This window comes from Neoarius graeffei, chromosome 19 (genome assembly GCF_027579695.1).
Source record: "Neoarius graeffei isolate fNeoGra1 chromosome 19, fNeoGra1.pri, whole genome shotgun sequence".
Classification (NCBI taxonomy): Eukaryota; Metazoa; Chordata; class Actinopteri; order Siluriformes; family Ariidae; genus Neoarius; species Neoarius graeffei.
In genome coordinates, this window is record NC_083587.1 from 54458541 (window position 1) to 54474207 (window position 15667).

Consider the following 15667-nt stretch of genomic DNA (forward strand, 5'->3'; position numbering starts at 1 on the left):
GCCGGATACTCTATACTGCTATTTGGGCCATAGGCACAAACAACAGCAAGAGCCCTCTCCCCAATCCGAAGGCGCAGCGAGGCGACCCTCTCGTTCACTGGGGTAAACTCCAACACATGGCGGCTGAGCTGGGGAGCTATAAGCAAGCCCACACCAGCCCGCCGCCGCTCACCACGGGCGACTCCAGAGAAGTGGAGAGTCCAGCCCCTCTCAAGGAGCTGGGTTCCAGAGCCCAAGCTGTGCGTGGAGGTGAGCCCGACTATCTCTAGCCGGTACCTCTCAACCTCCCGCACAAGCTCAGGCTCTTTCCCCCCCAGCGAAGTGACATTCCATGTCCCAACAGCCAGCCGCTGTGTCCGGGGATCAGGTCGTCGAGGCCCCTGCCTTCGACTGCCACCCAATCCACATTGCACCAGTCCCCTACTGCTACCTCTGTGGGTGGTGAACCCACAGGAGGTCGGGCCCACGTCAGCTCTTCGGGCTGAGCCCGGCCGGGCCCCATGGGCAAAGGCCCGGCCACCAAGCGCTCGCATACGAGCCCCAACCCCGGGCCTGGCTCCAGGGTGGGGCCCCGGCTGCGTCATCCCGGGCAACGTCACGGTCCTCGGATTTTTCTCCATAGGGGTTTTGGTGAAACCAAAACTTATTACAGCTAAGGTTTGTTCACATTTTCATTTACTTTCGGTCCTCAGGATAAACAAAATGTTATTAAATGTCATTGAAATAACTTCTTAGTCTGTTGAGACATGGCCCGTTATAAATTTGCTGTTACCAGGCAATGACCAAGAACTGTATTATTAGGGTCGGTGTCTGTGTTGTAGCAGTGTACGAGCAGCTAGCTGTTAGCACTAGCTAATGTCAACAACATCATAGCTGGTATGTTACTGTAGCAATGTTTACGTTCAGCCATTTGGATGACTGTTAAAACCTTTCAGTCTCAAGTTTTTCCTTTACTGTATTTACTAGTTTACTGTAATTATGATCCGGCAGCTATTTACACCGGATCCAGTGTAAATAGCTGCCGGAGCGCGCTGCTTAATTTGAGGGGGAGCAAGCCGGAGCGCGCTCCGGCAGCTATTTACACTGGATCCGGTGTAAATAGCTGCCGGATCATAATTACAGTAAACTAGTAAATACAGTAAAGGAAAAACTTGAGACTGAAAGGTTTTAACAGTCATCCAAATAACTGAATGTAAACATTGCTACAGTAACATACCAGCTATGATGTTGTTGACATTAGCTAGCTTGACCTTCAAAATGGCGGACACCGGGGTGTCACGTGACCCTGTGACGTCAGGTGAAAAACCTCAATAAGCCGTGTACGACGAGATTGAGTGGAATAACTGTTTTATTCTATCCACATTCACTGGATTTTGAGAAACGGAGCATTTTTATTTTTTGCAAATTTGAAAAATAAAAACTTTATACAAAACGCCCAACAAAATCATTTCCGCTTAGAATGTAAACAAACCAGTGAAATGACAGGAGCAATTTGTGAAAAATGCTATAATAATAATAATAATAATAATAATAATAATAATAATAATAATTCTTGAAAAATTAAAGAAAAATATATGTTCTTACCATCAAATACTTTTATTCCATAATTTGTTGCTTTTTTTGTGGTTTTGTTTTCGAGTAGAGTTTTTATTTCGTCCTCGGTTCAGCAATACGCACCGCCTGTTAGGACTAGGACTGTTTTGGCCTCTAGAGGCCGCTGTTATTTCCTTTTCATGTCGTGTTTATTTTGGCCTCTAGAGGCCGCCACTGTTCCTGTGTTTTGTGTTTGTGTTAATTGCCTAATTATCTTCACCTGTGTCCTTAATTAGTTTGTGTATTTATACCCCTGAGTTCAGTCCTCTTGTCACGGAGTCTTTGTGCTGTTATGTTTATCTCCAGTTTCCTTTGTACTGTGTTTTTTGATCTTCTTAGCTTTTGAATTTTTGCACTTTGCTTTTCTTTTGGATTTTACTCTTTGTTTTTTTTTTTGTCTTTTGTTTTGCCCTGTATATAGTGTATATAGTTTAAATAAACCTTTTGATTCTTTTTCTACTTCCGCCTCACGCCTCTGCATTTGAGTCATCCCCCTGGTGGCCTAGTGGGGGTTTGCTGGATTATCACACCAACGAACCAGGTTCGAATCCCAGCAAAACCCTAACAGAAAGACTCCGTCATGACCGACTCAGCAGAGGCTGCTTCAACTGTCTACCTGGCCAACCTTCAGGGAATTATGGCAGCTTTGACACGCTTTGGAGCGACCATGGACGCTCATGGACGTACGCTCACCAGCCAACGTGAGGCCCTCGCTCGCCACGAGGAACTGCTTCAGCAAATTGGGAAAACCCTGGCACAGCTGACATCTCTGCCTGCATCTCCTGCTCCTGATCCAGTTCCTGCTCCTGATCCAGCTCCCACTCCTGCTCCAGTGCCTCCTGCAATGCTGCCTTCTTCACCTCGCGAACCCAGCCTTCCTGCACCACAGAGGTATGACGGCAAGCACAGTGAGTGCCGAGAGTTCCTTACCCAGTGTCAACTCACCTTTGAGCTTCAGCCTACCACCTACACTATGGATCGCCGCAAGATTGCCTTTGTGATCACCTTATTAGCTGGTAAGGCGCGAGCCTGGGCTACTGCTATCTGGCAAAGACAGGGACCTGAGTGCTTTGATTTCCAGCTGTTTTCTGAAGAGATGCTTCGGGTCTTCGATCAGGCAGACATCAGCACCGACGCAGCCCGAAAGCTCATGTCCATCCGGCAAGGAGGAAGCGTCGCAGATTACGCCATCTCGTTCCGAACACTCGCAGCAGTAAGTGGATGGAACGAGACTGCCCTGGTGTCAGCCTTCCACCATGGTCTGTCTGACCCCATCAAGGACGGTCTGGCCTCTATTGGATGCCCAAGTGACCTCGAAACCCTCATCTCACATGCTATTCGTCTGGACAACAGGATGAGAGAACGCCACCAAACCTTGAGCCCCCCCAGCCTCCCTACCTCTACCTGGAGACCGTCTACCTCCTTCAGTGACTGTCCAGAACCCATGCAAGTGGGTCGTACTCGCCTCTCCGCATCTGAGAGGGAGCGCAGAAGGAGGGACAAGTGCTGCATCTACTGTGGCAAGCCTGGTCACTTCCGAGCATCATGTCCCGAACTCTTGGGAAAAGGACCGCCCCGTCCAGCCGAGGGAGGGTTGTGACGGGGCCTACCCTCTCTCCCGGACTCCCTGGCCAAGGAATCTACATCCCGGTCTCCATCTCCTGGGGTGAGTCTGTCCACTCTTGTCAAGCTTTGATAGACTCAGGGGCGGCTGGGAACTTTATGGATATTCACTTCGCCCAAAGCATCAATATTCCGACTGCACCTCTTGAAGTCCCACTGTCTGTGTCTGCCCTCGATGGCCAAGCGTTAGGTGATGGAAGAGTCACCCAAGTTACTTCTCCAGTTTTCCTCCAGTCTCAAGGTCACAAGGAAGAAATATCCCTGCACCTGATTCCTTCACCTGAGTTCCCAGTTATTCTAGGCCTTCCTTGGCTTACTCGCCACAACCCTCGCATAGACTGGGTAACAAGCCAGGTTGTGGAATGGGGCCCTGCATGCCATGCCTCTTGTCTGCTCTCTAGCTCTCCTGTGTCTCCTGCCGAGCCCCCTGATCTCACCGAGTTATCTCAAGTTCCCACAGAGTACTGGGATCTCAAGGAGGTATTCAGCAAGAGCAGGGCCGCCGTTCTTCCTCCGCACCGGGCCTACGACTGTGCCATCGACTTGCTCCCTGGGACTACCCCTCCTCGTGGCAGACTGTTTTCACTCTCTCAGCCAGAACGCAAGGCCATGGAGGAATACCTCAAAGATGCCCTGGTCTCTGGGTTTATTCGACCCTCCACTTCACCTGCTGGAGCCGGCTTCTTCTTTGTCGGCAAGAAGGATGGGGGGCTCCGACCATGTATTGATTACAGGGGCCTGAATAAGATCACTGTGCGCAACCGATATCCCCTTCCGCTGATGTCCACAGCTTTCGACCTGCTCCAAGGCGCCACCGTCTTCACCAAGTTGGACCTACGGAACGCCTACCACCTCATCCGTATCCGACAGGGAGACGAGTGGAAGACTGCCTTTAACACCCCGTCTGGGCACTACGAATACCAGGTGATGCCCTTCGGACTCACCAACGCACCAGCTGTTTTTCAGGCCCTAATCAACGACGTCTTAAGGGACATGATTAACCTATACGTTTTTGTCTACCTCGACGACATCCTTATCTTTTCCAAGACCGTGCAGGAGCACCGCCACCATGTCCGCCAGGTTCTCCAGAGGCTGCTACAGAACAATCTGTTTGCCAAGGCCCAGAAATGCGAATTTCATGTTCCCGAGGTCTCCTTTCTGGGATTTATTGTACGGACAGGCCAACTCCAAATGGACCCTGCCAAGACCCTGGCCGTCCGGGACTGGCCTACTCCCAAGTCCGTTAAGGAGGTTCAGAGGTTCTTAGGATTCGCTAACTTCTACCGCAAGTTCATCAGGAACTTCAGTTCTGTGGCAGCACCCATGTCAGACCTCACCAAAGGGACAGGTGGATCTTATGGCTGGTCTCCTCAGGCAGAAAAGGCGTTCAAAGACCTCAAGGACCGCTTCTGCACGGCACCCATTCTGGTTCTCCCGGACACCTCCCAACCATTCATCGTGGAGGTGGACGCCTCGGACAGTGGTGTCGGCGCGGTGCTCTCTCAACGTTCGGAAGGAAAGCTGCACCCCTGCGCTTACTTCTCCCACCGCCTGAGTCCTGCTGAGTCCCGGTACGATGTGGGGGATCGAGAACTGCTAGCGGTCAAACTGGCCCTTGAGGAGTGGAGGCACTGGCTGGAGGGAGCACAACATCCATTCCTGGTTTGGACTGACCACAAGAACCTGGAGTACCTCCAGCAAGCCAAGAGACTGAACCCTCGACAGGCTAGGTGGGCCCTGTTTTTCAGTCGGTTTGACTTCACCCTCTCATACCGCCCCGGCTCCAAGAACACCAAACCTGACGCACTGTCCAGACTGTTCTCTGCCACTAACAGGGAGAATGAAGTCGGGCCTATTATCCCTGTGTCCCGGATTGTGGCCCCTGTCCGCTGGGGTATTGAGGAGGCTGTCCGACGAGCCCAACGCCAGGACCCCGGTCCTGGGACGGGGCCACCAGGCCTCTTGTACGTCCCACATCAAGCCCGGGCCAAGGTTCTCCAGTGGGGTCACTCTTCCCCTCTCACCGCCCACCCGGGAGCTCGGAGGACCCTGGACTTCCTGAAAAGACGCTTCTGGTGGCCTAACATGGAGAAGGAAGTAAGGTCATTTGTCCTGTCCTGTGAGGTTTGCACCAGAACCAAGAACCCACGACAGCGTCCCCAGGGTCTCCTGCATCCTCTGACCATTCCCCGGCGTCCCTGGTCCCACGTGGCAGTCGACTTTATCACGGGTCTCCCTGAGTCACAAGGTAACACGGTCATTTTGGTCTTAGTTGACAGATTCTCCAAGGCCTGCCGCTTCATACCACTGTGCAAACTCCCCTCTGCTCTTGAAACTGCGAAACTTTTGTTTAATCATGTCTTCCGAGTCTTTGGTCTTCCACAGGACATCGTCTCAGACCGAGGGCCCCAGTTCTCCTCCCGAGTGTGGCACGGGTTCTGCAAGGTCATCGGAGCCACTGCCAGCCTCTCCTCTGGGTTTCACCCACAGTCCAATGGTCAGACGGAGAGGCTCAACCAGGACCTGGAAACCACCCTGCGAGGCCTGGCTATGGATAACCCGACATCGTGGAGCACCTGGCTGCCATGGGCGGAGTACGCCCACAACACCCTGCAGTCATCGGCCACCAAGCTGTCGCCATTCCAGTGCCAATTCGGGTTCCAGCCACCTCTGTTCCCGGACCAGGAGGAGGACGCGGGGGTGCCCTCGGTCAACCAATATGTGAGACGGTGTCGCAAGACCTGGAGCAAGGTCAGGAAGACCCTCATACAGACCTCCAGAACCAACCAGACTCAGGCCAACCGCCATAGAAGACCTGCACACGCTTTCCGCCCTGGGCAGCGTGTTTGGCTGTCCACTAAGGACCTTCCACTGCGGGTGGAGAACCGCAAGCTTGCTCCTCGCTACATTGGCCCCTTCAAGGTGGTGCGCAGGGTGAACCCTGTCTCCTACCGGCTCCAGTTGCCCCGGACTCTGAGGATCAACCCCACTTTCCATGTTTCCCTGTTACGGCCCGTACTGACATCTACGTATGCCCCTGCCCCTAGGAACCCCCCACCCCCCCGCATCTTCCAGGGGCAGACTGTGTTCACTGTTAATCGCCTGCTTGACTCCCGCCGGGTCCGCGGCGGGTTGCAATATCTGGTGGACTGGGAGGGCTATGGTCCTGAGGAGCGCTGCTGGGTTCCTGCTCGGGATGTCCTTGATAAAGAACTATGTCGGGACTTCCATTCGGCCCATCCGGATCGCCCTGGGAACGTCAGGAGACGCTCCTAGAGGGGGGGGGTCCTGTTAGGACTAGGACTGTTTTGGCCTCTAGAGGCCGCTGTTATTTCCTTTTCATGTCGTGTTTATTTTGGCCTCTAGAGGCCGCCACTGTTCCTGTGTTTTGTGTTTGTGTTAATTGCCTAATTATCTTCACCTGTGTCCTTAATTAGTTTGTGTATTTATACCCCTGAGTTCAGTCCTCTTGTCACGGAGTCTTTGTGCTGTTATGTTTATCTCCAGTTTCCTTTGTACTGTGTTTTTTGATCTTCTTAGCTTTTGAATTTTTGCACTTTGCTTTTCTTTTGGATTTTACTCTTTGTTTTTTTTTTTGTCTTTTGTTTTGCCCTGTATATAGTGTATATAGTTTAAATAAACCTTTTGATTCTTTTTCTACTTCCGCCTCACGCCTCTGCATTTGAGTCATCCCCCTGGTGGCCTAGTGGGGGTTTGCTGGATTATCACACCAACGAACCAGGTTCGAATCCCAGCAAAACCCTAACACCGCCATTTTGTTTTTCTCTACTCACTGTATATGAACTGATATCCTAGTCGTAGAGTAGCCAATCAGAGCGCATGATTGCTCATATCCAGTGAATGTGAATGTCGAATATTTCCTGATTGAAATTTCATTCCGATGATGTCACTCCTAGTGTTTGCCTGCTGATTTGACATACGTTGTTGAAATAACAAACCGGTTCAATATTACAATTCTTTTGATTAACTTGTGTATTTATTTGTGGACGTGTCCATATAATATAAAGAATGTTACACGGTGGTGCAAAGATATGAAGTTTATCTTCGAATACTAAATATATTCATGAGTGAGTGAAGCGAAAGAGTGAAAATATTTTCAACACAAGAGTAACTGTGTAATATCCTATATATACTTCACAAACACAACAAAACATCACTGCAAAACAAAATGACTATACCAATAAACAAGTTTACCAAAGAATTACCACAACACATTCAAATCGCCACTACAAAAAACTAAATCTGAACATAGAAAACAAAACAAAAATGCATCAAATCGAGAACAAATCCTACAACACTACTGATAGAAACGACATAAATGCTTCCTGACAGTAAGATCCTGTTTCTATAGCTATAAAGAAAACCTATAGGAAACTGATATACACTACCGTTCAAAAGTTTGGGGTCACTTTGAAATTTCCTTATTTTTGAAAGAAAAGCACTGTTCTTTTCAATGAAGATCACTTTAAACTAATCAGAAATCCACTCTATACATTGCTAATGTGGTAAATGACTATTCTAGCTGCAAATGTCTGGTTTTTGGTGCAATATCTCCATAGGTGTATAGAGGCCCATTTCCAGCAACTCTCACTCCAGTGTTCTAATGGTACAATGTGTTTGCTCATTGCCTCAGAAGGCTAATGGATGATTAGAAAACCCTTGTACAATCATGTTAGCACAGCTGAAAACAGTTGAGCTCTTTAGAGAAGCTATAAAACTGACCTTCCTTTGAGCAGATTGAGTTTCTGGATCATCACATTTGTGGGGTCGATTAAATGCTCAAAATGGCCAGAAAAATGTCTTGACTATATTTTCTATTCGTTTTACAACTTATGGTGGTAAATAAAAAAGTGTGACTTTTCATGGAAAACACAAAATTGTCTGGGTGACCCCAAACTTTTGAACGGTAGTGTTTTAAAAAAACCCAGAAAACATTGTGAGGAGTTAGAGAAGCGCAAAATGTGAGCCTAAAATGTGTACTTTATTGAATAAACACAGTTACAAAAGTCAGAATATTAATCATGTGTGATACTTCTGTATAATATCAAATAACGTTTATTCATACGGTCAGTTTAAAATGCACCTTGATTACAGCAGCTCTGGCGTTCAGTGGGCTTTAAACAGTACAGCGTGCCTCACATTTAAACACAGTAAGAAAGTGAGTCTTTATTTGCTATTATTCAGAGGGAACACAGTATTAATATTCTGACAGTATCATACGTACATTTGCATGTTATGTTTATTCAGAAAAAGCACAGAATTTAGGATCTTTGTTTTTCCAACAACTGAGTTGTGCACAGGATGAAAAAAAAAACCTTCAAGTGCACAGCTGGATGTGCTGCGGTTTAACATGAAATCTTGAACACAAATGCATCAGTCACCATCGTACAGGTTTTTCATGGTGTTCCCATATTAATTTTGTGCTATGGTAATGTTATGTTACTTCTCACCAACTGTACTGATATCTATTCACACTAATGAGCAATAAAATGTCTGTCTGTCATCCTCATAGATGAGGGTTAGAGATCCAAGAAGCCATCAACTAGCTTCCATTAATTCTCTTGGGTGATTATCGCATACCAGAAGGACTCAAACCTTCATCTGGTGGTGGGTACACATACCGTACACACCTATGGGCAACTTCGAGTAGTCAATTGAACTAACCCACTGGGATGGGTTTCCCAAAAGCCTCTTAAAGCTAAGAGCATCTTAACTAGGAGGGAGAGCGCTCATTGTGCTGCTCGCTCTACCATTTAATGATGATCTTTGTGCTACGATGCTTTTGGGAAACTCAGGTCTGTGTGTCTTTGAACTGTGGGAGGAAACCAGAACACCTGGAGGAAACCCAGACAGGCACGAAGAGAACATGCAAAGTTTGCATGTCAAACTCCACACAGAAAGGCCCCAGTCAGCTGCTAAGCTCGAACCCAGGACCTTCTTGCTGTGAGGCAACAGGGCGAACCACTGCACCACCCCCAATAACATACAAGATGCTAATGAAGAATTTTATTTACGCATCTCAATATGCGAAATGTTGAGCTAACAGAAAAACAGGAAATATATTCACTTTCACATAATATTCACTTTCTTGCTAGCTGGCTAAATATCTTCTATATTTCTGTATCAGAATTTTCTTTCAAAGCATATTTTGTGTGTGTGTGTGTGTGTGTGTGTCAGTGGCGGCTGCTGGTTTTTAAAACAGGGGAAGCCCATTTTACGCATTCATCGTAAAACCTGTAGGCCGGATATCAAAGCATAGAAAGGTGTGCCCCATTAGCATAGTGAACTAGACAACCCTACCGAGTGGCAGAAAGTATTTTTGCCTGTACATTTCATGTTATAGTCTGGCTTGCCAGGCTAGTGCCTCATATCCTTAATCAAAAATATCAAACATCCAAAAATCACTGGCTATTCAACGAAGAGCCTTGAACATCATACCCTGATATGCAACACAGAGTCTTTAACACAACACCCAGCTGTGCAACACATCCTTGAACATCTTCTGCAACACAGTCTGGAAATTCATAACCAGGTAGGCTATGCAACACACAGAACCTTGAATATTATACCCAGGTATAACCTATAACACAGAGCCCACCATTCTCTTAACATTACTGAACAATATACACACTTCAGATTCATGAACATTATATGATGCACACTATTTATACACAAATTCTGCCCTCCGCTCCTTTTCCAGAAAATGGTCTGTGACCCTGTCATACCAGCTGGTTGTGCTTTCCAGAGACTTCACCAATTTCTGTTAGCAGCTAGCACTGCAGATCCCAATAAGGCTCAAGCTAGCCTACAACCAGATTGAACTACAAATGAAATAAACGAGTGAATTCATGAATGATCAAACTGATAGAATGGATGAAAGTTAACGGAGCACAACGAGTAATATTTACATTTATTTACAGAGTAATGTACAGAGACATCAATGAGAAGAAACGTTTATATGAAAAGAAATTCGGACAGCACTTTGGCACACGACTACACTTTCTCGACATCCGCTAGGGACTGACTGATCATGCTTCCGTGTTCCTCGCCGACGCCGAAGTACAGAGCCCGCCCTCCTCATGTCTTTAACACTACCTCCAATAATCCTTCATCAGCCTGGCTTCTTGCCCCTCCCACTGTCTCGTTTAGTCCCAGAGAAGCCCGGCTTCCCTGGAAGTGACGATTTTGTCGATTTTAACCAATAACAACTAGCCGAAATTGGCTGTTCAGAGCCCTCTCATAGACTGCAACGGATACCCAGCTGCCAGCGCATAGAGCCCATTGAAATAAGAAAGGTTACAGCCAGTGTTGCCAGATTGGGAGGTTTTAAGTGCATTTTGGCGGGTTTTGAACATATTTTGGCTGGAAAACGTCAGCAGTATCTGGCAACGCTGGTTACAGCCTGGCAGCAAAGGTGATTCTCGTAGCGAACGTTACAGGATAGTTATGAATGTAAATACAATCTTGGGCATATATTATGTCATGCAAGTTATTGTTTTAATGAGAATTCAATGTCGTAGATGCCGCAGTTTGGGGAGAGAATTTTAGGGGAAGCTCGGCTTCTCTTGTTGTCCCTGAGAAATCGCCCCTGGTGTGTGTGTGTGTGTGTGTGTGTGTGTGTTAATGCTTCAATTTTAATGAAGCAGCATACAGTATATTGCATAATATTTTGAAGAATTATTTTAGAGGTTGGTTTTCAGACTCTGGTTTAATTGGAAAAAAAAGTAAATAAACCTGGATTTTAGCAATTCAAAGACGTTTGGCTGAGAAAAAATCTAAAACGTTAGGACACCGCAACAAGGGAACAAATTACACTACTTACATTCATGATGGCGGATTTTGGAGTACAGCTAAAACAAAATTACTGCAGCACTAATGATTCAGTTATTCTGAATTATACTTACCGTAATAATACTTTTTATGATACAGACATGAGTGTTTTACTGGGAAATATGCCACTCACATTTTTCATATGCAGCAAATCAGGGACATTGAGAAACATATTTAACTCATGAGGAAATCAATGAATTGTTTTGATAAATTTGGGTACTTTTTGTTTGTGAATGTGTCTATATTATAAAAAGAAAATCACACGTCGGCTTGAAGATATAAAGTTTATCTTGTTGTGCTGAAAAACTCACATTTTTCATACAAAATACATCGCAGATCTGAGTGACCTATTTCCTGATGTTTCACTGATGACATATTTCCTGATAATGTCACTCTCAGTGTTTTCCCGCTGACTAGACGCACGTTGTCAAAATGGCGAACCAGTTAGAAATTAAATTTCTTTAGATTAACTTGCATATTTTTTTGGTGATGTGTCCATATAATTACAGAGTGGTGCGAAGATATGAAGTTTATCCTCTCGTGTTGAAAATATGACTCATTCGCTTTGTTCACTCGTGAATATATTCACCACTCGAAAATAAACGTCATATTGTAGCGCCACCGTGTAATATCCTCTATATATTATAGAGTAATAATTATATTTATTCTATCCACATTCACTGGATATGAGCAATTGTTTGCTCTGATTGGCTACTCTACTACTAAGCTATCAGCTCATATACCATGAGTAGAAGAAAAACAAAATGGCAGAGTGTGTTGCTGAACAACAACGAATGATTAACAAAATGTGATCCATGAAAATATTTAGAAAGTGGGTAGAAAGTGGAAAAAAAGATTTTCTGACACAGGTTAAACATTATCAGTTCATTCGTTTACAAACATTAGAATTACTTCCTCATTTACGTAAACACCGACATCCATATATTTATATAAAAGATATTTTGGACTAAATATAAGTCGATGTAAAAAAATTTTAAATAAAAACTGTGTTTTGTTAACTTAATACCACAAACTGATTATTATTTGTTTCTTTATATATAATCATCTGTATGTCGATAATTGTGGAATGGTGTCGATAACTGTGAACAAAGGTGTCAATACTTGTGGAATGGTGTCACGTGATCTGATACACTAAGTAATCGGGAATCAACTCATTTTTTTCCAGTGGAAGTTTGAGTAACTGTTCACGCACAATTTACGTATTGAAAGTCTTTTCTACTTTTGCAGCAGCCAAAAGATGGTTAAGGTGTCGATAATTGTAGCCACTGCTTTAGCAGCTTTTTTGCTAACAAGACTGAATTATGGCCATGCTAACTGGTCTACAACCCCAATTCCAAAAAAGTTAGGACAAAGTACAAATTGTAAATAAAAACGGAATGCAATAATTTACAAATCTCAAAAACTGATATTGTATTCACAATAGAACATAGACAACATATCAAATGTCGAAAGTGAGACATTTTGAAATTTCATGCCAAATATTGGCTCATTTGAAATTTCATGACAGCAACACATCTCAAAAAAGTTGGGACAGGGGCAATAAGAGGCTGGAAAAGTTAAAGGTACAAAAAAGGAACAGCTGGAGGACCAAATTGCAACTCATTAGGTCAATTGGCAATAGGTCATTAACATGACTGGGTATAAAAAGAGCATCTTGGAGTGGCAGCGGCTCTCAGAAGTAAAGATGGGAAGAGGATCACCAATCCCCCTAATTCTGCGCCGACAAATAGTGGAGCAATATCACAAAGGAGTTCGACAGTGTAAAATTGCAAAGAGTTTGAACTTCCTCATGTCGTCTGAGGGAGTTTTTCCTTGCCACCGTCGCCACAGGCTTGCTCATTGGGGATAGATTAGGGATAAAATTAGCTCATGTTTTAAGTCGTTCAAATTCTGTAAAGCTGCTTTGCGACAATGTTTATTGTTAAAAGCGCTGTACAAATAAACTTGATTTGATTTGATTTGATTTGAACATATCATCATCTACAGTGCATAATATCATCAAAAGATTCAGAGAATCTGGAAGAACCTCTGTGCGTAAGGGTCAAGGCCGGAAAACCGTACTGGGTGCCCGTGATCTTCGGGCACTTAGACGGCACTGCATCACATACAGGCATGCTTCTGTATTGGAAATCACAAAATGGGCCCAGGAATATTTCCAGAGAACATTATCTGTGAACACAATTCACCGTGCCATCCGCCGTTGCCAGCTAAAACTCTATAGTTCAAAGAAGAAGCCGTATCTAGATGTGATCCAGAAGCGCAGACGTCTTCTCTGGGCCAAGGCTCATTTAAAATGGACTGTGGCAAAGTGGAAAACTGTTCTGTAATCAGACGAATCAAAATTTGAAGTTCTTTATGGAAATCAGGGACGCCGTGTCATTCGGACTAAAGAGGAGAAGGACGACCCAAGTTGTTATCAGCGCTCAGTTCAGAAGCCTGCATCTCTGATGGTATGGGGTTGCATTAGTGCATGTGGCATGGGCAGCTTACACATCTGGAAAGACACCATCAATGCTGAAAGGTATATTCAGGTTCTAGAGCAACATATGCTCCCATCCAGACGACGTCTGTTTCAGGGAAGACCTTGCATTTTCCAACATGACAATGCCAAACCACATACTGCATCAATTACAGCATCATGGCTGCGTAGAAGAAGGGTCCGGGTACTGAACTGGCCAGCCTGCAGTCCAGATCTTTCACCCATAGAAAACATTTGGCGCATCATAAAACGGAAGATACGACAAAAAAGACCTAAGACAGTTGAGCAACTAGAATCCTACATTAGACAAGAATGGGTTAACATTCCTATCCCTAAACTTGAGCAACTTGTCTCCTCAGTCCCCAGACGTTTACAGACTGTTGTAAAGAGAAAAGGGGATGTCTCACAGTGGTAAACATGGCCTTGTCCCAACTTTTTTGAGATGTGTCGTTGTCATGAAATTTAAAATCACCTAATTTTTCTCTTTAAATGATACATTTTCTCAGTTTAAACATTTGATATGTCATCTATGTTCTATTCTGAATAAAATATGGAATTTTGAAACTTCCACATCATTGCATTCCGTTTTTATTTACAATTTGTACTTTGTCCCAACTTTTTTGGAATCGGGGTTGTGTGTATATATATATATATATATATATATATATATATATATATATATATATATATATATATATATATACACACACACACAGATCAGATGTAACATTGAAACCACTGACAGGTGAAGTGAATAAAACATTGATTATCTCATTACAGTTGGCACCTGTTAAAGGTGGGATATATTAGGCAGCAAGAGAACAGTCCGTTCTTGAAGTTGATGTGTTGGAAGCAGGAATGGACACCATACACACTACTTTAGCATTACTGTCATGACCCCTTAAAAAAATGTAAAAAGATGTAAAATGCTTTTAAAATGCATTTTCAATATACATTATAATATTTTATGCTACATGTAATACTTTATTTTGCTGAAATGTAAATTTGACCTATTTTGTATGATGTATAAACTTATCTTTTTTCTTTTTTTTTTCCCCCAGTAACCCAATAATTGAAAATGAAAGTACAAGATCAGGACTGAATCTCACCTGAACACCAGACAAGCAGGAACAGTGCTCTGAGAAGCCACATAACCAGATCCATAGCAGATTTCAAGATTAAATAAATTTAAAAAAGGACTAGCACCTTTGATTTCCCTCACAGGACTCCACGGAGATTCAGAACAATTTTGAATCAGAATTGGGACAAAAACACATCTTCAGTCTACTTTTCCTCCCCTGTGTTGGGGAGAGACGAGAGCTGTGAGCCGCCTTCTAATGTCTCTGTTCCATCTCTGAAGAATCCTGGGTAAAGAAGTGCCCTTTAGCAGGTGTGTGTGTGTGTGTGTGTGTGTGTGTGTGTGTGTGTGTGTGTATACACGTGCAGGTGAACTTTGGAGTTACCTTCTCATTTTTCTGCCTCCTTTCTCCTCCCACTGAGTCATTGTCTTTCAGGTTTTATTGGTTTATCAACACACCTGGAATTTGTCTGCTTCTGGAAAACAGAAAAAGAAAGTAAAAGAGCTCTTGAAGGAAGAGAGAGAGATGGGGTTTCATGTGACCTCCTTTGTTTAATACCTATTAGTAAACCAAATATTTTAGACAGCAATTACATGAAAGTTCTGCGTGTGCAGCTAAGAAAAAGTCCCAGATATACAGTATGTCTAAATGGATAAAAATACACAGTGGATTTGAGAGAATATAAATTTTTACTGATTGGACAGTAATTTTCAAAAGTAGGCCACCTTTTCTGTAGAAAACGGATTTGGGACGGTCCTATTTTTAGTGCAATTAAATGCTGACACAATGTCAAACCACACTTCAATTAACAGCCACACAAGCTACAGATTACATTTCCAGCTTCAAAGCATTCTTTCGGCTACACTGTTAACCATGCAATATATGTGTGAAATAATACATTTAAATCATATTGGCTGGCATTGAGTGAGCTATCAGATATATTCCATTCAGCTAGCATGATACTGAATGAGTCAAAGACAAGTAGCTGAATGGCATATATCAGATACTAGCATGTTACCCG

At 44.3% G+C, this 15667-nt stretch overlaps 1 protein-coding gene across 3 annotated transcripts in view; it reads right to left on the bottom strand.

Annotated features, from left to right (window-relative positions):
* Window positions 1–14965, bottom strand: part of ifnlr1 (interferon lambda receptor 1) — a 54970-nt gene extending 40005 nt beyond the window's left edge. For 2 of the 3 annotated variants that reach the window (XM_060900320.1, XM_060900319.1), the window contains exon 1: window positions 14677–14965. In XM_060900320.1, the coding sequence (XP_060756303.1) occupies window positions 14677–14731 (55 nt within the window). In that variant the 5' untranslated portion in view covers window positions 14732–14965. The remainder of the gene's footprint in view (window positions 1–14676) is intronic. The other variant, XM_060900321.1, reaches the window with a different exon arrangement.
* Window positions 14966–15667: the final 702 nt, after the last annotated feature.